The sequence below is a fragment of the Scomber scombrus genome, chromosome 14, assembly GCF_963691925.1.
Source record: "Scomber scombrus chromosome 14, fScoSco1.1, whole genome shotgun sequence".
Classification (NCBI taxonomy): domain Eukaryota; kingdom Metazoa; phylum Chordata; class Actinopteri; order Scombriformes; family Scombridae; genus Scomber; species Scomber scombrus.
The window spans coordinates 17,683,157-17,706,739 of NC_084983.1; the positions used below are offsets into that span (position 1 = coordinate 17,683,157).

Sequence of the window (23,583 nt, forward strand, 5' to 3'; positions counted from 1 at the left end):
TGTGTTTCCATGTGTAATGTTACACAATATAACTGACACAGTTCGCATACTAGTTAGCTTTAAAATAACTGAATAGAAAGTGATAATTGTGATAATCAGAAGACAGTTTTTAGGTATGGTGAACAAGTCAGAATTGCAGAAAGTGTCCCACATTACCCTAATCCACCCTACCTGTAGTACCTGCAGTAACCATAGTAATACCTGCAGGGGGAAGCAGACGCACTATGATCCCTGTATAGCACCGCAGGAACAGACCACGAAGAAGAAGAACCGTTTTGGACGATAGAAGGGTGAAAAAAAAGAAGTAACGATACTCCTGTTTACAAGAAGATAATGGAGATAAAACGACCAAATACCACCTGCAAGTGTATTTTACTGACTGGATTTACACTATGTATGCTATTAGGTAAGTGTTGAAGCTCGGGTGGGGTTGAATTTCGATTTGGAAATGTTTGATTTTTAAGGGGGGGCTTCAGTATTTTTAGGTTAGCTTTTAGTCACAACCCTGCTAATGGATGCTCCCTCTCTCTCTCTCTTTCTCTCAGCTATAGACTACATTTAACAACATGTCTGAACACATAGCTTCTTTTACATGATTGAACCAAACAGAAACAGTGCAGATATAGGTGTACTTATGCATTTTTTCCCCACTAAAATGTGAGTAAGAGTTGGTCCAGATTTGGTGGCTACCGCCCTTTAGTGCAGTGTCGCGATGATAGTGAGATTAAACCCTAAATAAATGAGGCTAACATCATCATAATGATCTGAAATAAGACATACAGTATGTGGAAGAGTTGTTATGAATTTTAAGAGTATTTTGCACAAAGGGGAATAGAGAGAAATATCTAAAAATGTGTGTTATCTGTGCAGGTAATTTAACCCGATAAACAAAGCCACATAAAAAGTGAGATTTCTCTGATTGATTAGGTTGGTTAGGTGTGTCCTTTAAGGTTTGTCAATCACTATGCTATCCAAGGCACGCATTTACCACAATTTACAGTTTATATTTATCTATATTCTTCATGTGAAATAGCTAGATACTTGTGTTTTTATGAACCACACAGTGCCACGCATCAGCTCTGCAGGTAGTCTCCACTCCTCCACCATCACCAGCTTTAAAGCATAGCATGTAAAACAACAAAAACCCTTAGATAACATCTTATTTCCTCCTGATCTTTGTTTCCTATTCCCTGAGCCAGAAACTTGCCTTACCAGCCATCATATATCATCATGAACTTAATGTGACACGACTGTATGCACACGATTTTGTGTAGAGTTTGTGTTTATATAACACAGATTTCACAATTATATACAAGGAGAGTAAGCACTAACATTTACCTAATGGTTAAATGTTAGGTTGCACAGTTTTTACCCAAGTCTGTCTTAAAACAACAGTCAGGAGCTGAAATAAACCTGTTTTTCTTGCTGTAGTCATCCCTTCCTGCTCATACTGACCTTTAGAAGATCCCTTTATAATACACTTAACATACAAGTGATGAGGGATCAAATCCACAGTCCTCCTTCTGTGCCAAAATCAGGTAGATACTTGTCAATGTTACAGTCTTTTTAGTGTCAAAGTCTCTCTTTTTGTTACTGTACTTTCACCAAAGCTCAACAGGGAAACACAAAGAGGGAATTTGATGCTAAGAAGACTGTAAATGTGGCAGATATTTGACTATAGATGACTAAGTCAGCCTGCTGAAGCGTCATATAAGCTTCAGATAAACTTTTAAATGACTGTGTGGACACAATGTGGGTTTTGGTCACTATCACTTAACCTGAAATCACCCTTGGAGGAGATCTTTTAATAGTCAGTATGAACAGTAGGAATGATTACAGCGAGGAAAACCTCTTTCACTGTTTATACGGACACCTGACTAAATCAAAACTAATTAAATCATTACTTGTGTATATATATAACAGAGAAAACAAAGGAAGAAAATAATAATGATAATAATGTGTGTGCATTGTTCCGAGGATTTTTCCTATGTTTTATGCTTATGTACATACTTTGTATCATTGATGCTCAATAAAAAATATATTGCAAAAAAATGAAACTACAAATTTTTATATGCACAATACTGATCAATATTTACCCAGCTACTGTAAAAATAGCTCAAGAGCTCAGAGAAATTATCTAGTATTTATGGAAGGACGTCAAAAATATCCATCTGTTGATAATTACCTTAATATTATCATTGATGCTGGACACTTTAAAGCATTTATTAATAGTTTATATGTTTTAATTGTTTATTTAAAAACTGCACAACCTCTTAAAGTTATTGCTGAGTCACTACAAAATTTAGTCGTTGTAAATATTGGATACTAGCAGCAGCAGCAGTGTCGTAAAGTGTGGAGAAATGGACCACTTGTGGGCTTTCTGCTTTGAAATCTCAAAATAATTATAGCTGACAACAGGAAATGGTTGACAAACGCATCCTTCCGCTTAACGTTGGGGAATTATCTTCAACGGACTGCTGACTCGTTGCAGCCCGTGTCTGTCACGTTATTCTCTGGAGTCTGAATCTGTGCCACTGTGCATTTTAGAGCGAGATAAAGAAAGAAAGAGAGACAGTTGGGTGCTTTTGTATTTGCACCCAATCAATTAGATCTTTCTTTATATATTGAGAGAGCAGAAGGGAGAGTCACGTGTCTGTATCTTATTTAAAGATGTTTACAAGTAGAGATGTTTACTCTCAGAGGCGATTATAACGTCAAACATGCCCCCATTTAAAGCTGTTTCTAGTCTAATCTATCTAATAGTTACAGTGTTCAGTGTCTGTGTGGTACTTTAAATTACTAAACTTGACACACAGAGTTGGGTGCTTTTGTATTTTCACTTAATTAGATCCCTTTTTTAAATATATTGAGAAAGCAGAAGTGAAACTCACGTGTATGTATTTTTTATGTTTCCTCTCAGAGGCGACTATAACGTCAAACATGCCCCCATTGAAAGCAGTTATTAATCTATCATCTGTGACAGGCTTTATAGTTTATCTAATAGTTACACAGTGTTCAGTCTCTGTGTGGCATTACACATTTTCATACTTTAAATTACAAAAGGGTTTGTTTCTGTATCAGTGTTTACGACACAATGTACAACATTTTGAGAGACTATGGTGGTTGGACCTCAGTCTGGCTCCCATGGAAGAAAAAAGGTGTACATTTTTAAGTCAACATATAAAATGCTGTTTAGATTTTTTCTATATTGCTTTAAGTTTGCATTGTGTTTACTGTGTGTATACTCAGTATCTGTAGTTAGTTTATTTTACTTATTTCAAACATGTCAAAACAACAAAATAATAAAATATGTAGGCAGCAAAACAAAACTAAATAGAAATGACAGCAAACTGTAAATAAACAACAATAATAGTAATAAGTAGAAGACCTTTTAGTCCTTAAAAAAAAAAAAACTTTTAACAATGAAAAAAATCAAATCTAAAAACACAGTTGACACATAGTATTTTTAGACAGGGCCTGCAGCAGTTGGTAATATTATTATAGCATTTATATTCAGGAGTAAGAATAATCTGGTTTCTCTGTGTTTCTATAAAAATGTGTGAGTGTGATCACGTGAGGGCCGAGAAGCAAGGATGCAAACTGCAGATTTATGCAGAGTAACTTCTCATATTCATCTAAATGTGGATATATATACAAGGGTCAATGACGTGATGCAACCCAGTGGTGTGAGCAGTGTGTTTTCATAAAAATCTGATTATATATACAGGAAAATAAATGTAAACTAAAATGTGGAATACATACATCCACTTTAGCAATGAAAGACTGGTTTGTAACAAACCTTATTCATTTGTCATAACTTATTTAGAAAAAATGGTTGTTTTTAGGATTTGTCCTGCTCAATATTGACAAAATGCTTTAAAATTTCAATAAAGGAATACTCCAAAGACTTTTTCTTTTCATTTGATGTTTATAACATGAAGTAATTATTTGTATAAGTACACTTAAATACACTGTAGATGGATAAAATATTTAATATTTATCATAACATAATCAGAATTAAGTGTGACCTCCTTTGGCACTCTTTTGGGAAGACCTGTCCTGAAGTTGAGAGTGGCCTTTCTGATGCAAAATTATGATTTTATATCTGTCAAATTCTGTTATTTTTGGCATTTTGAGTGGAGCAATGTCATTGAAAGTTGGTCTTATACATATTTAGCAAGTTTCCAATGAGTTAAACAACATGTTTTTTTTTTCATTACTATGGTCCTCATCTCTTGAGCAGCCTTCCTGAATACCTGAGGGCAGCAGAGAGGGTTGATATTTTTAAAAGCAAACTTAAGACCTACCTTTTAAAATTGGCTTTCAATTGAATTTTATTTATTTATTAATCTGCTTTTTATTTTATTTTATGTTAGCCTGTTTTACTACTTGGACTATTCTGTTTATTCTATTTTGTTGTTAAATAAATAAAATACAGTATAAATACAGTATATTAAATACAGTATATTACAGTACAAAATAAAGTATAAGTACAGTATAAAATACAGTATAACTACAATATAAAACACAGTATAAATACAGTATAAGTACAGTATAATATATTATAAGCTCTTCCTTCCAGTTTTTCCTCCGTAACATTAATTAAAGCTGTGTTCATACATTTTTTAACCAGGAAACTTACATTTTTATTTCCTCTTTTTATTTATTTATTTATTTTTTAACAGTCTCAAACCCTACGTCTGCCATCGACATACACGCCGACCCTGAAGTGATGATGGAGAACGGCACTTCGGGGATCCTCCGATGCACCTTCAGGTCCAACGAAGTGGTCAGCACCGCAACCACAGTAACCTGGAGCTTTCAGTCGAATCAGCCCGACAATCAGTTCTTCAAAGCTCCGTACGTGGTGAGTCCTGGCCACTCGTATCCGCTCCTGTAGGGGGGGTACATTTCCCACAGCTCCAGGATGTTTTCCTGCAATTGTTGAAGGAAAAGGCTTCACCTGCTCCTCAGTACACTACAATCCTAATGCTACATATTTATTTACATGGTGTATTTCTTTAACAAATATCTTTAAAACACATTAATTGTAGACTTGTTTCATGTAATTTTGAATATCCTGCACTTTTAATCACTTGTTTTCTTTTATATGAGTGAGGTTTTTAAGCTTGCATACTGTACATATATTATTATATTATAGATATTCTCTTAATTGATTTTTTTAGTTAATCTATCTTGCTTAAGCATAATAATTTGATGTCACGGTTTGTTTTTATACTCCTGTCTATTTCTTACAGCACAAAGCTCTTTGTAAACTTTGGCCTGAGAGCTGGGATTTTCATACAGTGTTTATATTTGGGCGGAGGTGATTAAGCTGACGTGTTCTTGTTTAAACATGACTCATGATGATGATGATTACCACAAAAGTCGATTTCAAACAAGCAAGATTTACTGCGAGGTGCTAAAACTGTCAGAGTCTGCTACTGTGAACATGATTCATTGTAAACATGATTGTGATTCTATTAACCTACTAATCTGGGACACTGAGCCATAATACAGCATAAATACAGTATAATATAGTATAAAATATAGTACAAAATACAGTGTAAATACAGTACAAATGCAGTATAAAATACAGTACACAATACAGTGTAACAGTTAGAAATGCAGTATAAAACAGTATAATACCATATAAAATACAGTATAGTACAGTATAATAGGATAAAATACAGTATAAATACAGTATAAGTACACTATAATAGGGTAAAAATACCCCATAATACAGTATGAAATACAGCATAATACAGTATAAATACAGAGTAATACAGTATAAGTGCATTATAATAGGGTATAAAACACTTTAAATACAGATTAATACGGTATAAAATACAGTGTATAATACAGTATAATAAAATTTAAATACATTTTAATAAAGTATAAAATACAGTATTAATACAGCATAAATACAGATTAATACATTATGTGTACAGTATTAATACAGAATAAGTGCAGTATAATACAGATTAAAAACATGAATAGATACTCCAGATGACTGAGCTTCAGATCACCTTTATTTTTATCACTGTGTTTGTTTACTGGAAGTGAAAGAGCAAAGTCTGTTGTATGGAATTCAGAGGGAGGAGTGCAGATCATATCCATCCACACATCCACCTTCTCCCTTTTTCAGATTTACAGATCAGCCGGCAGGCAGGGCGGGGGCTCATGATCTGTCCGCTCTGATCTCCTGCAAACAAAAATGACACAGCTGCAGGATTTCTTATTTGCACAGCAGTCACAGATACTCGCTGTCAACAATTCAGCCGCTTTTCTGACACATGAAACGTTAACCGTTGTTGGTTTCATCTGTCAGTTTTTCTCAGAGGAAGAAAGAAAGAAAGAGAAAGCTTAAAGTTAGAGGACTTTTGTTTGTCCTTTCACAAGCAGGCATTGCTGATGGATTTTAAAACGTATTAAACTGTTCAATCTTTAATTAATGACGGTCGGGAGCTTTTTGCTACTCTGAGTGAATTTGTGAATCCACTGATATATTGGCGCATCAATTTAATCATTAAATGATATTAACCCTTACATACTGTTCATATTCTGACTCATAATTAGTCTCTACGTCAATTCATTCATACTGTATAATACAAGTTATAGAATACATTGTAAATATAGTATAATACAGTATCAAGTATCAGTATTTTTACAGTGTGATGATGCAGCTTTTCTGTAATCTGATGGCATTTAACTCTATAATTAAGCCGTGTTTAAAGTGCCTTTTTAAATCGCTGTCTGATTAATTGTGGAGGGATTCACGCCTGAAACGCTGACATGATTTCACAGCTCAAATACAACACAGACACTTTAGGCACTTTGATAACACATTTCCCCCTCTCCTCTCTGTATTCTTCCTGTTGCTGCAATATGAAAGCGATATCAAAACAGAACAGAGAAAAATTATGATCGGACTACAGGAAACAAATCTTCACAATAGAAACTGTCCTGTTAGAGCTTTGTTTACACAGCTGGGCCACATTAAAAAAAAAAAAAAAACCCAACAACACAAAAAAACTGGCTTCTGTCTCAACATGAATCAACCAAAACCAGATTAGTGTTGAAGATACTTTTAAAATGTCATGTTTTTACTTTTTATTCACCTCCACCCACGGCTTTCTTAGTCAGCAATGTGAGTGAGGTGTGTGAGGATGATGTGTTGGACTAGTTTTTAAAAGAGTAATCATAAATACAATCCCAATATTCATATTTTTTCAATCAAAATTCAGATTTTTGCTCAGTTTTCTGGACTTGATTAAGCATTTTGTTGTGTTACACCGGCGTTAACAGTTAACAGTGTCTTTTTATGGGGAGTTTTTTAGGATTGAGGTCACGTTAAAACAATTGTACAAACATTTGAGAGCAAACAGGAAACACAACAACACTACATTAATACTGTAGATACATGTTTCTTTGACATTAAGTTATTAAAGGGAACATAACATGCTTTTCTTCCCATATTTTCTGTTATTTACATTCTTACAATGTCACCCTCAAGACTTCGTTCTGCTCTGAGTGTTTGTGATGTCTTTTCCATAACCTTGGTTGCTAAGGTTCTTCCACATGTTGCTCACGTGCACATTTCATATCAGATTCAGGCTCCACCATGTACTTACGTATTTAAGAGGTTTATACTTTGAGTGATTAATGAGAAGAAGACTTGAAACCCAATTAAATCTAAATCTGAAACGTGTTGTTTCAGACAGAGGATGAACTGAGGCGCTGCATATTTAAAGAGTCAGTATAAGATTAATAAGGAATCTTATTAAACTGTAAATCATGCAAAGATTTCCCAGTTGAGCCCCCATAGTAAAATTATAGACTTTACAATACTCTTCATATTCTGTCTTGTCACCAATTCACATTCATAAGTTCCCCATCACTCATTAATACAGGTTTTATTGAACCTTAATGAAGCTGTCAGAGAGCAGATTATTTTTATTTATGGAAAAAGAAGTTCACAATCACTGTATTATGGTCCAGTACATTTTTATAGAATATGAAGTATATAGAATTTCAATTTTGTACATTTGCATATCCAAAAATGTGTATCAGCTGCACAAAAACAAAAAATAAACTTTTTTTTTTTTTTTTCAATTTTTGTATACTGTGAGTTACATTAGGAAAAGTCCAGCTAAAAGAAATGTGTATAAGGTCCAATTTGACTCTGAATAGTATGTAAAAGTTAAACCAGAACCAAACTATATGTTCAAAATGCTCAACATTCAGCATCACAATGTCCTCAGTCTCTATAAATGGGCATTTCAAGTTCCTCGACCACTCAAATCACTTTAACACTACACTCTGTAAATCTAACAACATCATGAATTCAAGAGAGACTAGAAATTTCCAGACATTATTTTTTAACTTCATTGCCGAGCTCTACCATTTTAACTTAAAAGAGACCATTGACCTTTTGTATACATATATGCTGTGTATGTGATTTGTATTTTTGTGTCTTCTACTTTTTTTCAGATTTTCTACTTTTCCAACGGGAAGGGATTTCATGGACAAGCTGAGTTCAAAGACAGAGTGCAGTTTGTCGGAGACATCAACAAGAGGGACGCTTCTATACAGCTGAGTTCGGCTCAGTTCAGCGACAACGGCACCTACTTATGCGACGTCAAGAACCCGCCGGATGTTCAGGGGACGCAGGCTCGAACGGAGCTCAGGGTCGTTCTGAGAGGTGAAGATGTGTTCATTAACGCCTCCACGCATGAATACCTTTTATATATGTGTGTGTAAAGGGAAACTTTAAAAAAAAATGGGAGCGATAAAATAAATGAGCAGGCAAACAAATAGAAAATTAGATAAATAAGCTGCCCGTTTAGTTATACAGGATATTTGACAATGAATCTCAAACAAATGCAGGTAGATATGAGGAAGCAATGAGGAATACTTCATTAATTATGTTTTTTTTTCTATGTACTTACAGTACTTCTTTTCACCGTGTTATTAGCAGGACTGCAGCCTTGGCCAGTTGTGTGCACCCAATCAGTGATTGGACAATGTGACTGCTGTTATTCATCAGTCTTGTGCCTGCAGCCTGGCTCATTGTGCTCAATCTGTTAATGTTTCTAGGCAACTTCACTCTCATCTTGACTCTGTACTGACATTTTTGAGCGCAGCAGGCGGCTTAAACCACCCGGAGTTAATTAAAAAACCTGGATTATTTTAAAATGCCTGCAGCACCAAAGCTTTAAATCTCACTTTAAACTCAAAGAGTGTTATCTTTTAAATCTTATTTATGAATTTTTACTCTTCTCTAAACCCAGATCATCAGCCACGTTGCTCAGTAGTAGTAATATTGACACAAATTGACTTGGTTTAATTTAAAACATGAATTTTCAAAGTGGTGCCAGACAGAGAAATTTGGACAGTTGTGTCAGACTAAGAAGTCCAGAAAAAATGTTGCATCGATGTGAAAACATGGTGGTGTTCGATGCCCTAAAAACTACTTAATTTAATGTTTTGTCACCGTTGCCGACCTCAATTTAATTTAAATGACTTATGTTCATGTTTTAACATTTTAAAACCAGTTTAACTAAACTGGGATTAGAGGACGGGTCTCACAAGATGACATTCTTTCTAAAAACACTATAAATGTGACAGATATCCACTTTATATATCTAACTCAGACTGCTGAAGCCTCATATAAGCTTCAGCACACTGTGGATTTTGTCCCCAATCATTTGTAGGTTCATATTGGCACCTGACTGTTGTTTTAAGACAAAGTTGAATACTACTACTACTACTACTTCTACTACTGTAACTACTAATAATAATACATTTATTTAGTATAGCACCTTTCACAGAAATAAAATTCAAAGTGCTTCACACAAGATTTGAAAGATCATAAAAACATGCACACATTAAAACAAAAAGCAATAAAAACAAAACAATCAATGAGGGAGAAGCAAGAAAAAACAATAAAAACAGAATAAAAGAAAAACAAAGGCAAGCAGAGGACCTCCAAAGGAAACAAGCACTAAAACACTTTAAGGTGTGAGAGAGGCCAAATTGTGATGAACACGTCCTTTTAAATCTAACCTTAGCTTGAACTGACTCTCACCTCGTATGTTTCTGGACACTTGCAGCTTCAGTTTAACATTTTCGCCTCCACATCTCACCTGAATCTTCACTGTGAGATCTGAAATATTCAAAACATCAAAGCTTTTCCTAATCAGAAGTTACTCGGTTGCATTCTTGTTGTTTTGTTTTGAGTTACATGAAGCCCACATGTGTGTGCATGTGATGGCTTGTCTTTATCTTTTGGCCCTACTGGTCCAGGTGGGAGTATATCATCCTTTCTTTTTTGACTGTGCCTTTTTTCCAGCTGTCACACGGTGCGGCTGTGTTATTTTTCCTAAACAAACAAACCTTTTATAACTTCTGGAAAGTCTGGTTTCTGTGGCACTCCCAGCTGTAATTAAGTGTGAGAAAAGAAATGCATTGTACCTGACCAGGACCTTTAAAGTTTTCCTAAAATAAGTTGAATTATATCAATGAAGACAGAAATTCAGTGTGAGAGCTTCACAATGCCTCAGAGAGAAAACACGATCCATCACAAGAGTCCAGAGGCTTTTCAGTTGTTTAATTAAATGTATAATTTGAAAAAATCTATTTGATATTTTTAAACCAACCATGAATTGTTGTTCCTGTTGTGTTTGTCGTGTCCAGAATCTCTTCCACAGAGCAACACTCCCATCATAGTCGGAGCAGTTTGCGGTGCTTTATTCGTGCTCGTCCTCATCGCCGTAGCTGCCTGCTTTGTCATGAGGATGCTTCACAACCGCCATGATTATGAAGGGTGAGTGATGCTGTTTTTAACGTGTTTCCATTCAACACTAAACGTAGTTTTCCAGAATAATTGTTGGATTTAAAGAGTAATTTGAAGTCTGTGAGAAAATTAACACATTTGTTTTTAATGTTGACCTCATTACCTAAAGAAAATGCTATAAAAAGTTGTGAGGATGTGTTGGAAAAACAAGGTATAATTAACAATGCTGAAAAGTAAATGTGGTAATTGACAATAAGAACAATTAAAAAACTATTTATAGTATTTACAGTCTATAAAATTAGCAATTAAACCTTGGAATTGAGTCAAATTAATGGGTGTAAATGAATAAGAATAAATCCTGATCCCTCCTCACTGAAGAACATGTAGGCTAGTTTAATGTAAGAAGTACAGTTGGGTCAATATTACCTGCTTGGATTTTACATTACAGCATTTTACAGCTCAAGCGTTCACTTAAGCTTCATATTTGATTTTTTTTTCTATTTATTTTTGACCCGTGTGATTTTCTTTAGTCAGGTTTTACTGTGTCAGTTATTAAATCATCCGACCGTAACAACTTTCTCTCTAACTCTCTGCATGGGAGCAGGGTTCAGTCTGTCTGTGCAGAAAAATCTGTGTGTGTTTTGGGCCGTTTTGTATGATATGATGTACTAATTATTACTAAACATGTTTGTTTGTTAAAGACATTGATTGACTTTAGTTTCCTGTGTATGCTTGAGGTAGTTTGAGCGTTTCCACCTCGCATGCTGCCGTCTCTCTCCAACTTGCTCTTTCTGGAAGAGATAACCACGTATTGAGAGACGTTTAATTTAACCTTAAGACAGATTTTAATGGTGTTTTTCAGACCTGTGTTTTTTTTTTTTTTTGGGCCTGGTTGAATCAGAGTTTGGTTTCTTTTCCCCCTCCTCTTGGTGCAATTCGTTTGGGGCAGATCTGAAAATAACACCAAAGCAACCATACCAAGACCCTTTGAGGACATGGTCTAGGTTCGGTAAGGTCAAGATCTGACCGAAGTTTAAACTCAATAGCTCCCGTACCCAGGTGCACTTGCATACTGGGTCTGGATTTATTAGAATAATATAATAGTGGATATAATCTATGGATGGATGGAGGGATATGGATAATGGAGTCAAAGATGTAGCCAAAGAAAGTTTCAAGCTTCTGCAAAACTCCGAAGAGACAAAGCAGCCACACTTTTCTCTGTTTAAGAGCCAAAATAAGAATAGCTGGTCCACCTTAAGTGAGCCTGGTCAAGTTAGGCTAACCCATTGTCGCTAACATCGGGGCTAACCACCTTCACTTTTCCAGCAGTCTGGGAAATGACAGATGAGACTTTTCTTGGTCTTCTTGAGAAGCTTCAGTCTATACTGTACATTTACTGTCAGGTTTATAGTTTACCATTAATCTTCTCCTCGTATTGACCGTCACTTTTCTGACGCTCGCTGTCTCACATGTTACGTGCTACCCTATTTTTCAACGGAGCCACACTACCTTTACAACAGTACCTTTCATGTAGATGTTCTTTGAAGGATGAGGAGAGAGAGGATGACTCAAAACACCTCCACGGTAACTAGGGTGATATTGTGCAAGTGAAATTCATAGTAGCGTTTTGATATTAATGATTGTGTGAAATTTAAGCAGGTAATACTGAGAAAAAACGACCTCATTTGCATTTTGAGGTGTCCTGTCAACCGTCTCTTTAAGGATAATAGTAGTTGTCGATGGAGAAAATGCTTTTTTGGGCTCCCAGTACCCACTAGGGAAATTTGGAAGTAAAACTCAGAGGCGTCAGTGTCCTCATCTCTCTTAATACATCAATGCTGCTGCGATGCAGAGGAGTGAAATCAACAGTTTGTAGCAGCCACTCAGAGAACGAAGCCAGGTCTATTCGAGGTCACATTTGTCTGGAGGACCTTTTTCCTGTGTTTATGTTCTTGTTCCTGCCCTAAACACATCTGACCAGAATGAGCGAAGTGATACATTTCGGTTCACATGGGATTTTTATTCTGTGTGAAAAGAAATCAAACCAAGGAGGGAAAAAAAAAACGCCCCAAATTTATCAAATCGTTTACTGATTTTTGGACCAGAGTAAAATGAACTACAGGTTTGAAAACACTCTTAAAGTAAAGAGAAAAAAAAGAAAAGAAAAGTGGGCTAACTTTTGGGGCTTATGGATGGTTTGAGTCTGTGAGCTGAAGCATTGGTGATCTTTTTGGGGGGTTGCTGTGTGCATAGGTGCCGGTCACTTTCTTCCATTACACTGTGTTAACAAAACTAAATTCACTGCATTTTATTTCCACTAACTCGTCATTGTGTTATCTAATCATTGCCTTCTACTAACTGTCATAATATCACCTAATCATTGTTGTTTCTATCACCACACACTTTTCATAACCAGCTTTTCTTTCTCTTTCTTTTTAAAGAAGCATGTTAAGTCAACAAAAATGTTTTTGAGACATTTTGTTGAGTGTTGAATCACTTTAAAATGATAGAATATAAAAAGTTGACCGCTCATTATTAAGCTTGTGTAGGTGAGTGTAATTTATTGTGATTTATAGGCGTTAAAACAGTCTATGAACTGAATAATTGAACAGATTGACTACAAGTATCGATCCACGTCTATTAAGTCAGTTATTTTAGCTGTAACTCACTGATCATTGTAAAATTATCTTTAATTAAAATAACTGTAAACTGCACTATATAATAGAAAAAAGGCTACAGAGCAGCCTAGATATTCTTCTTATGAGATCAAATTACATTAATCTGGACTCCAAAACAGCTCATTCAGAGAAGGTTTTAGAAACAGTTTCTTAACTTTCACACACTGTTCAGACCATTCATAGTATCCCACATAATTAGTCTCAGATAAACAGCAAGATTAATCATTAATAATTAAGCTTTCAGAGAGCACTACACTAAAAACATGTAAATGTGAAGAATGTCAGTGTTTTTTGACTATGGGTCAAAAACTCTAAAACATCAGCTGCACACTAATGTTTAAGAAGTTGAAATATTTCCATATTTGTTTATTCTGAGTCACATTAGGAGAGGTCATCAAATGTCAGGCTAAAAGTAAAATGATTCAGGGTGTTTTTTTATGTAAGGTATGTAAAGGTTAAAGAAAGACTACAACACAGGTTTATTTTCATTCAGACCATCATCATCGCTATCTGTGATGTAAAATATGACTGCTCATGGTTATTATCCTGTCGGGTCTATATTTAGCAATGCTGCCGAGCTCAAAGGTCTCATCTATTACTCTGTTTATTACTGGGGCTGCAGCTAATAATTCTTTTCATCATTGATTAATCTGCTGATTATTTTCTTGATATAAATGTCAAAGCAGACAGAAAACAGCAACAGTAAAAAAAAAATAAAGCCCATGATGCCCTGACGGCAGATCTGCTACACATAATAAATTAGAAAATTGATTCTGTCATAGCTGAAATGGAAAGTTTTTAAAAATGATTCATAAATGATCAAAATAGTTGGATCAGGATTAATCTTTTGCAGGTTTTGTGAGTACAGTGTTGGCATGGACCAACTGGAACAATAGCTGGAGCTACAAAATATGTCATAATGATAATAATAATTTTATATAGATTGCACTTTTCAAGTAAGGAGCACAAAGTGTGATTTAGTGCAGCGAGACAGAAGAACAAGATTTTTAAACAAAATATAGATTAGATGACAATTAAATAATTATAGCAGTCCAGCACATTAATAATAGAAGAGCAACAAGAGTAATAGAAAGAAACAGGGCTGCTTTATATTAACAAATATGTGTACCAGTCAGTTATGAATGCTTTCTTTGAAGTCAGGCATTCAAAAACCTGACGACCTGGTTTGACTCTCCTATTGTTACATCAAGAAGATATTTTACTTCCTCCACACACTTTTTAAGTGGTGTCATATATCACAACAGCTTATTTATTCCCATCGGTGCGCCTCTAGCCTCCTCCCTGTCACACTGCTTTCAGTACTTCTGCCAAGTCACTCGAAGCTGCCGTGCACTTTGTTTCATGTACTCATCTCTCATTGTATTATTTTTTTGTTTTGTGTCCCATTCTTTTTTGTCTTTGTCTCCATTTTGACTGTGCACCAATGATTGCTCGACACCACGGCAAATCGTAAACCCCTAATCTAGATGTACGTCCTTGGAAAGCGTGAGCTCTCAGGCTCCGCAGCCACGAAAGAAGGTGGAGTCCAGCCGGGAGGGCTCCAGGTCTACCAGCCCCTCGGGTCCACTACAGGTAGGAGCTGGGGGAACAAAATATCCACTGGCTGCCACCTTGTGCCGCATTGTGCCGCATGTCAAAACAAGATGTGAAATATACTCTTTATCTTTAACTCTGCCCACTGATGTAAGGTAATGTGTGGTATTTCGCTCAGAGAGTTTAAAATCACTTTCTAAAAATAGAGTTTAGAAAGTGCTTTGACACACTAAGCAAAGACATACAAGACAGAGAGCAGTAACAAGGCCGATATTAACAAGATGAAAGCACAAGACAATGAAATACAGTAAGGAGATGATTCAAAATATTATAAAATAAAGTAAAATAAAATGAAATAAAAAGACTGTAACAATGATCAAACGACATCACATAAAAGTCCGTAAAAATAAGTGATTTAAAAGAAGCTAAAGATTCTTCTAGCCTTATTTCCTCAGGCGCAGTCACCTTTAGACAGAAAGTAGAGTTTAAGATCATGTGACAAGAATATTATTCGTTTTTTCACCTGACGAAGACCTTTCGTGGTCGAAATGTTGTGTTGGTGTGTAATTAAATCACGGGAGCGCAATATACAGTGTGCCGGTGTCTTCCTTTTTATCACAGGAATATTATAAGTACCAGAAATAAAGAATTAGATTAAATTAGATTAATTACTTTATTTGCCAGATGACCCTGCATTGTTTTACCAGATTTCTCCCCCTATTGAAATGAACGAGAGGGCTGCAGCTGAGTTAATGTCAGTCTGAATGCTGCCGAAAATGTACAAAGTCAATGAAATACATACATAAATACATATTATTCTTGAGTGTGGATGGTGTTGGATGCTATTAAAAGGAGTTGTTTCTCTCTCTCTCTGTGTGTGTGTGTGTGTGTGTGTGTGTGTGTGTGTGTGTGTGTGTGTGTGGGTGTGTGGGTGTGTGGGTGTGTGGGTGTGTGGGTGTGTGGGTGTGTGACATAGGAAACACTGATTTCCAAACTTAACTCCAAATTTCCAGCAAAACCCTCTTCTTTTATGCTGCCGTTGCCTCATTCGTGGAGTCAAACAAACTGAAAATTATAGTTAATTTTTCCCTCAAGTTGACATGTGAACATGTTTCTGTTCACTTCACATGGAAAAATACAGCTGAACAGCAGCATTTGCCACATTTTCTGTAGAAATTTGGGTTTGTGACCAACTAAAAACCCAGAAAACCTTTAAAAAAAAAAAGTATATGTATATTTTATGTCCAGGAAGGATTAAATGGGGACTTTGCTACTGTCATGGTTTATCCTCACTAATAAAATACCATTGAGAGTTGATGATGATTTCATGATCTAATGACGACTTTAATTACAGATTAATGTGCATATTATTTTCATGATTCATAGTTTTGTCTAAAAGAGGTCAGAAAACAGTGACACCTGTTATAATTTTCCACACACTCATTATTTTATCTGACCAGCAGCTCAAAATCCAAAGATATTTAATTTAATATCATATATGACAAAGAAAAGCATCAAAACTTCATATTTTAGGAGCCTGAACCAGTAAATTCTTAAAAGTTACAGAATTAATCAATTATCAAATAGTTTCAAATTAACTTTTTGTTGATCAACTAATCATTTTAGCTTCATGTTTAACATAATCCACTAAACCCTAATCTTAACAACTAATTATTAATTAAGACAGTCACACTCAATCTATAATAATCTTTTTTGGAGCGTAAAATTGTACAAGTCTGCGTCATATTTTATTTATTAGTAAACATTTAATCATCACGATGATTAAATGCTTATATCCAGGTTCTTTTCTGTCCTTGCCGTCTGGTTGTGATTGATCTAGATGTATCTGTGTCTTTTTTAAAAACTAACTTTGTCTCTTTTCCACTCTCTCTTTTTTTTTGTCTTGTTATGTTTCAGGGCCCGGTGATATACGCCCAGTTGGATCATTCAGGCAGCAAAAACTCCTTCCATAAGATGGAGCCAGTGGTCTACGCTGACATCCGTAAAAACTGAAGAGGAAATGGGGACCAAAAAAACAAAAAGGAAAAAAAAAACACAAAACAGTACAGTAAAGTTATCAGACCTCTCTATCAGCTGCTCGTGGGAAGGGTTGGGATATTTCAACAGGGACCGAATTGGTGCAGTTTCATTTTTTTTCATCTTTTATCCTCTGACAGCATGATAATAATGAAATAATGATTCCATGTGCTTAAATGTAAAACACTATTACACTCCAGTGGACACTACACCGCTCTGTTACATCTTGCCTTGAAACTGTCGTCTAATACAGGGATTAAAGTAAAAAAAAAAAGAAAGCCTTCATTAAAATCATTCCAAGTGTAAAAATATTTTTATTTTAATACTAAAAAAAGAAAAAATCAAGCTCTGCAGGTTGTTGCACCAACTGAAATCAAAAATGTGAGTGTTAAGCCCCATTTTATTCACTAAATCAACGCTTTGTTTGTCAGTTGCATGATTTTTACAGACTTTACACGCATTAAATCCTGTTAACAGATTTTTAAGTGTAAAATTGAAGTTGGTCTCCTTTAAATGTCTAGAAAACCACCAAAGTCAATACCTAAACCGCTACGAGTCTTTGTATAAACACCCCAATAAACAAACAAGCCCATTGGTGCTAACACTAACCGCATTTCCCATCACAAGTGAATGAAGCATTAAATTACGTTTGTGTGTCGTCATTTACTCTAAATATCGACCTCCTGCCTGTTTTATTTCAGTCACAGCACATTCTCATTTAACACTACAGTTTTAGTCACAACATGTACAATTAATATTAAAAGCAAACATTATTTATACAGTGCTCTTCAAAACGGTTACGAAATGCTTTACATGGTCTAAAGATTTAAGTACTACAATTAGGAATTAAAAACAAACAAACAACACTAAGAATAAAAGCATTAAGACATCTGTAGTAATAAAAGAAAAAATGTAGGTGTATCAATTAGATAAAGGCATTATTTGTGTTAAAAAGTGATATAAAAGTTGTCAAATCTTATGATGGCAGCGGTACGAGAAATTGGATCTTGGTGCTACTCAAGCTGCAAAAGCTTCTGGATCGTGTGAGCGATTAATCGGTCGTCATGGGTGATCTATCCGGGTGTTAAATGAATGCCTTTATCTGTACAGTTTCTACACAGATAACCAGTTACATGTTGTGTAACTAACCTTTATGGTGAAGCCTGTTTTCTGTAAAGTTTTTTGCGTGACTTGATTGAATTGACACACAGCTGGTGCAACAAGCTGCCCGAAACGCAGTTCAGTCATCTCCACCGTCGTGCAGTTCCATAGTGATCTTGTATCATAAGGGGGCGAATTATGTAAAGTCGGATTTCACATTGCCTACAGTAACTTTGCATGCAGTTGTAATGACATCTCCAAACTGGTACTGCTCAACGAGTTGCAAAATCAGAAGAAGCCGTCTGACGTTGTTTTACTGTGAATGCTTCAGTTTTCTGTAAACCTCTGGCATGTTGTTGTGGTACCTTTTTTTTTTTAAAAAAAGACATTGCCTCCCTTTTTGAATTTCACCTCAGTGGAACGTGTTCTTTAACCTTTTTATTTTCTGGCTTCTCGTTAGTACCAGAATATTAAGTAATTATATATATATCGAACCAAATTTTGGTTGCTTTTGTTGTCTGTCATCATTTTTAAAAAAGTGATTATGAACACGGACTTTGCAACTGAGGTAGATGTTTGTTTTCTGCTTGTTTAGGTGTGCTTAGAAATAAGAAGTTAGCTACTGGTGGTAATAAACCTGAGCTTTTTTTTTTTTTTTTTTTTTTTTTACTTCAACTTAGTTTTGAGTAATTTTTTAAATATGCATGTTAACACAATGTTCCACTGAGATGAAATATCTCTTTTTATTAAAACTGGGAGCTCTCCTGACTTGTTGGGGCAAAAAAACAAACACGCTAAAACACTGTTTGCATGCAATGTACTAACATAACAATCATAATTATGAAAAATATCCATCCTTTTTTTTGAGAAAAAAACTATGTGATGAAAGGTTTTTTGTTTTGTTGTGCAAAATTATGGGCCAAATATCTAATGTCAACGGTAATATTAGGTAAGTACTTTTCAGATGCTTTTAAGCTTTACATTGCATTCCAAATTCTTACGATTTTCTTTTGTCTTGAAGCATTAAGCAACCAAAATTTGTCTCTTTATATTTTTGTTTGTTAACAGTTTGGTTACCTATGAGAGTGATGTTTGTGTTGTCTAAAACAGTCTAAATGCCTTCAGCTTCAGCTTGTGATTCCAAAAAATGCAGTAAACTTCTGTGTTGACTGGTGTTTGTATATATTTCCTGCTCATGTAAGATATAGTGCTGTTTACTGTAACTCATTCCAGTGTGGTATGGCTGTGGATGTCTTTCCAAGAGAGGGGAAAGTAGATTGCTGTAGAGGTATAGAAAGTTGGTGGCATGCTTAGTGTTTATTATCTTTCTAGTCTTAATTATTCGTCATCGAAACATTCCAACTCACTCCATCACAGTGCCTGCAGGAAGTGTTGAGCCTGTCACATTCAAAATGGCTTGAATTAAGCTTTTTATAGTCAAAATTTTGTTTCACAAACAACAAAATTAAGATGTTTCTTGGACACCCGCTGGCTTAAAGTTTGCTCCCCTGTCCAATGCAGAGTTTATTGTACCATTTTATAGTGTCATATTTATCTTTGTTTCACTCCTATGCTCACAATGTACCTTACAAGACTGTAGCCAAGCTAGCGACCTAGTGAGGTGATAAAGCTCATTATACACATGAAAACAAAATCAGTGGATAAAACCCACCAGGAGAGAAAATCTATTGTCAGACTGAAAAGCAGCATTTCCCCAGCTTCTCTGGCTGAAAGTTTGAGGTTTTTTGGGATGTGCAGGGCTGTTTTACACCCGAAGCAACACCCAACAGTGATGTTACGATGTACTGACGCAACAACGTCTACATCACTGCAAGAAGTCTTAGTGCAACATGCTGAAATTTAGCACATTAGCAGTAATGCACCTGAGGCTTTATATGAAGGCGGTCATTTATTTTACATCTTTCCTAATTGAATTTAACCTTCTTGTCGTCGTCTCGGGTCAAATTGACCCCGTCTGTTTTGACCGTTCCTTCTTTCCTTCCTTCCCTCCTTCTCTTTCTTTCCTTCCTCTCCTTCCTCTCTTTCCTCCATTCCTTCTGTCCTTCCTCCCTTCCTTCTTTCCTCTGTCCTTCTTTCCTTCCTTCCTCCCTTCCTCTTTTCCTTTCTCCCTCCCTCCCTCCCTCCTTCCTCCATCCCCCTTTCTTCCTTCCTTCTTTCCTACCTCCTTCCTTCCTTCTTTCCTCCATCCTTCCTTCCTTATTTCCTCCCTCCTTTCCTTATTTCCTCCCTTCTAGCATCATTTGATGCAATGAAGGCCGTGAATGTTTATACCAAATGTCATTAAAAATCCCGTCAGTAAAATTCATATTCAAATAGCTTTTTTTGGCATCACCATAACAAAATTGCCAAAGCACTCTATGAATGATGAATGTTAATAATTACACCAAACAGACATGTATAAACTGTCACCGACCCCTTCATTAGGTGCAACCTGTGCAATATAATTCAATCCAATACAGCAGCTCTGTTTTAAACTCTATTTTTTTGAAGTTTTTCTACTTTATGTTTATTACTGAGGTCGTGTTGGTGGCGTACTGGGGTGAATTATATTGAATGTTGTTCCTAATATTTAAAGCAGAAATATCACCTTGATAGTGTAAAAAAACAACAAAATGTATAAACTTCATAAATGTGAAATTTAAAACAGAGCTGTTGTATTGGATTGAATTAGATTGCACAGGTGTGCCTATTAAATTGGCCAGTGACTGTATTTATACACTTGTATGTGTATATAGAAAACAATGTATGAAACTCACAAAAGTCAAATTAACATCTCAGTAACTACTACATTATATCTGTTAAATGTTAAAAGTCTTTCCACTTATTATTTATGTAATTGACATGGATCAACTTGGGCTTAATTCTTTATTTTTATACACTAATTTACACTTAGGAGCAAATACTCCATTAGTTGCTTCACTGCAACATTGCTATAGTTATACTTTTACACTTATGAGCAAATAATCCGTTAGTTGGTTCATTACAACATTGCTATAGTTATACTTTTAAACTTCTGACCAAATACTCCGTTAGTTGCTTCACTACAGCATTGCTATAGTTATACTTTTAAACTTCTGACCAAATACTACGTTACTTGGTTCACTACAACATTGCTATAGTTATAGCCTACTTTTAAACTTCTGACCAAATACTCCGTTACTTGGTTCACTACAACATTGCTATAGTTATAGCCTACTTTTAAACTTCTGACCAAATACTCCGTTAGTTGCTTCACTACAACATCGCTATAGTTATACTTTATCTCTGCATGGTGGCATCAGCAAAACTCAATACTTTCTCTATTAGCTACTTTCTAGTTTAAGAATATTAATCATAATTTAATCCATTTTGATTTCAGGCTTCACCACCACTGAATGCAGGCACTGTAGTCTTCCAGGTGTTTTTTTTTTTTTTTGTTATCAAAAACTCTTATGTTGGTTTACGTTTGTTTTTCCACTAGCTAGCATGTAATTCAACGTATTCACACAAAAAAAGAAGAAGAAGACAACCTGTATGATACTGACATGCCTTTACTGCTGGTCGCTTTGCTTCTGATCGTGACTTGCCGCGGTGTTTAGTGCTGTTGTAGAAATTGTGATGTAAACTATAAATTATGAAAGATTTTTCCAATTGGACCAAGCTCACGCGCAACGTTTGGTGTGTTGATGTCTGAAAAGTTTCGAGTGAATGCAGGTTTTCTTTTGCGACACTCCTGACGAGTCTTAAAGTGCGTGCCTAGTGTTTCTTCGATGGTAAATAGTCGTGTGTGTTATTTGAGATTTGTTTGGTATGTTATGTTGTAAAATCTGCACTATGTCTTGCATATCAAAGACAACAAATGCCCTGTGATTTTTCTGTTTTTTTCTTTTCTTTTTTTCTATTTGTTCTTCTTTTCGTTCATCTCTGAATGACTTTGGCCTCTGTTTTAGCGTCTTAAAAAAAACTGGAATGTTGTACATTTAGTGCCTTTTACATTTCATCAGCTACCTTGAACATCTGCTCAAAAATAGAAAAGATAAGATTCATTTATTTTCCTTTTATTGTATGTATTTTTTTATACACATAATATCGCCTCTGTATCCACTTGTTCAAATTTTATATAAAACCTATTCCTGGCCAATTATCAATGTGTTGTTTTTATTGTTATATTCTCACCAAACTCAAAACTTTCTCTTTAACATACTTTTTTCTTCTCTAAATATCCAGCTATGAAACTCTTACTAATGGATGAACTACTTTGATACTTATATATATATATGATACATTACTTATACATATATATGATACATTATAATATAATGATATTTAACGTGACACATGAAGATGCTTGCAAGAATTATATGAACTTATATCGTCCAAGTTGGAAAGAAAACCAGATTGTAGCAGGGTGGAAAATGACGATTCTTTTTTCATGGTTTAATCTATTACTCATTTATATTCACATGCCAATAACTGAAGGCATCACCTGCTACATCCCTATAATTACATAAGTCACTCCCTTTGAGCCACCATACTATGAATTTTGAAGCCTTTATTATCAATATTTTTAAAGGTACATTGCGTAGAATTTAGTGACATGTATTCATGTTTTAATTGTATTGTATAATCACCTGAAAATAAGAATCATGTTTACATTACCTTAGAATGAACCTTTTTTATCTTTATAGACGCATCTCCACTTTCTTCCTACAGCATTGCAAAAGTGAAGCCAAAATATCTCTTTCAGGGAGCTGCCATCTTGCTTGTGTGTGACGTCATTTGGAGCCAGATGTTTTATGCAGAGTCCTATTTACCTCGGAGGATGGAAGTCGGGGCTGGGAATAACGTCACACACGAGTTTGATTCTTTCCAGTATAGAAGTCAGAAAACCAGTTCTAGCTAAGTTAGCCATTAATAGCAATACCAGTTAATACAAACACATTTCGCTGTATCTTGTTCATGCAAACAGCGTAGCAACATGTCCACAGATAGAAGTTGGACAGTGATGTGTGTACGACTGATTTAATGAGACACAAATATGGGTAATACTACAACTTTCACACTGTCAATGCACAGGGCTACCATCTTGGAATTTGAGGTCGGGGCTAGTGAGTTTTGTCCAACTTTCCAAGTTGGAAATCCAACTATCCTGGCAATATTTGAAAAAAGTGTTTCTAAAAATGTCTAGCTAAATTTAGCCAACAGCCTCAATCAATAATCTTTTAGAGAAAATACATGAGACGCTCACACTCGTGCTAGCTACCCTCCTATCAAACAGCAGTCACAAAAGCTAGCAGCTAGCTAATGGACACAGTGGAGCCAGCTAGATATTTCCATCAGGAAATGAAGACCAAAAACAGGTAAAAGAAAAATGTCAAATGTGAGTTAAATTCATCAGGTGGCCAGGAAAAAATT

At 35.4% G+C, this 23,583-nt stretch overlaps 1 protein-coding gene across 1 annotated transcript; it reads left to right on the plus strand.

Moving 5' to 3' along the window:
* Positions 1 to 277: 277 nt before the first annotated feature.
* On the plus strand, positions 278 to 22,300 carry mpzl1l (myelin protein zero-like 1 like). The gene is made up of 6 exons (XM_062433491.1): positions 278 to 406; positions 4,686 to 4,867; positions 8,494 to 8,704; positions 10,699 to 10,828; positions 14,964 to 15,069; positions 16,948 to 22,300. Exons 1-6 carry the CDS (start codon positions 334 to 336, stop codon positions 17,041 to 17,043), a joined length of 798 nt encoding a protein of 265 aa, XP_062289475.1. The 5' UTR covers positions 278 to 333; the 3' UTR covers positions 17,044 to 22,300.
* The last annotated feature ends 1,283 nt before the right edge of the window (positions 22,301 to 23,583 follow it).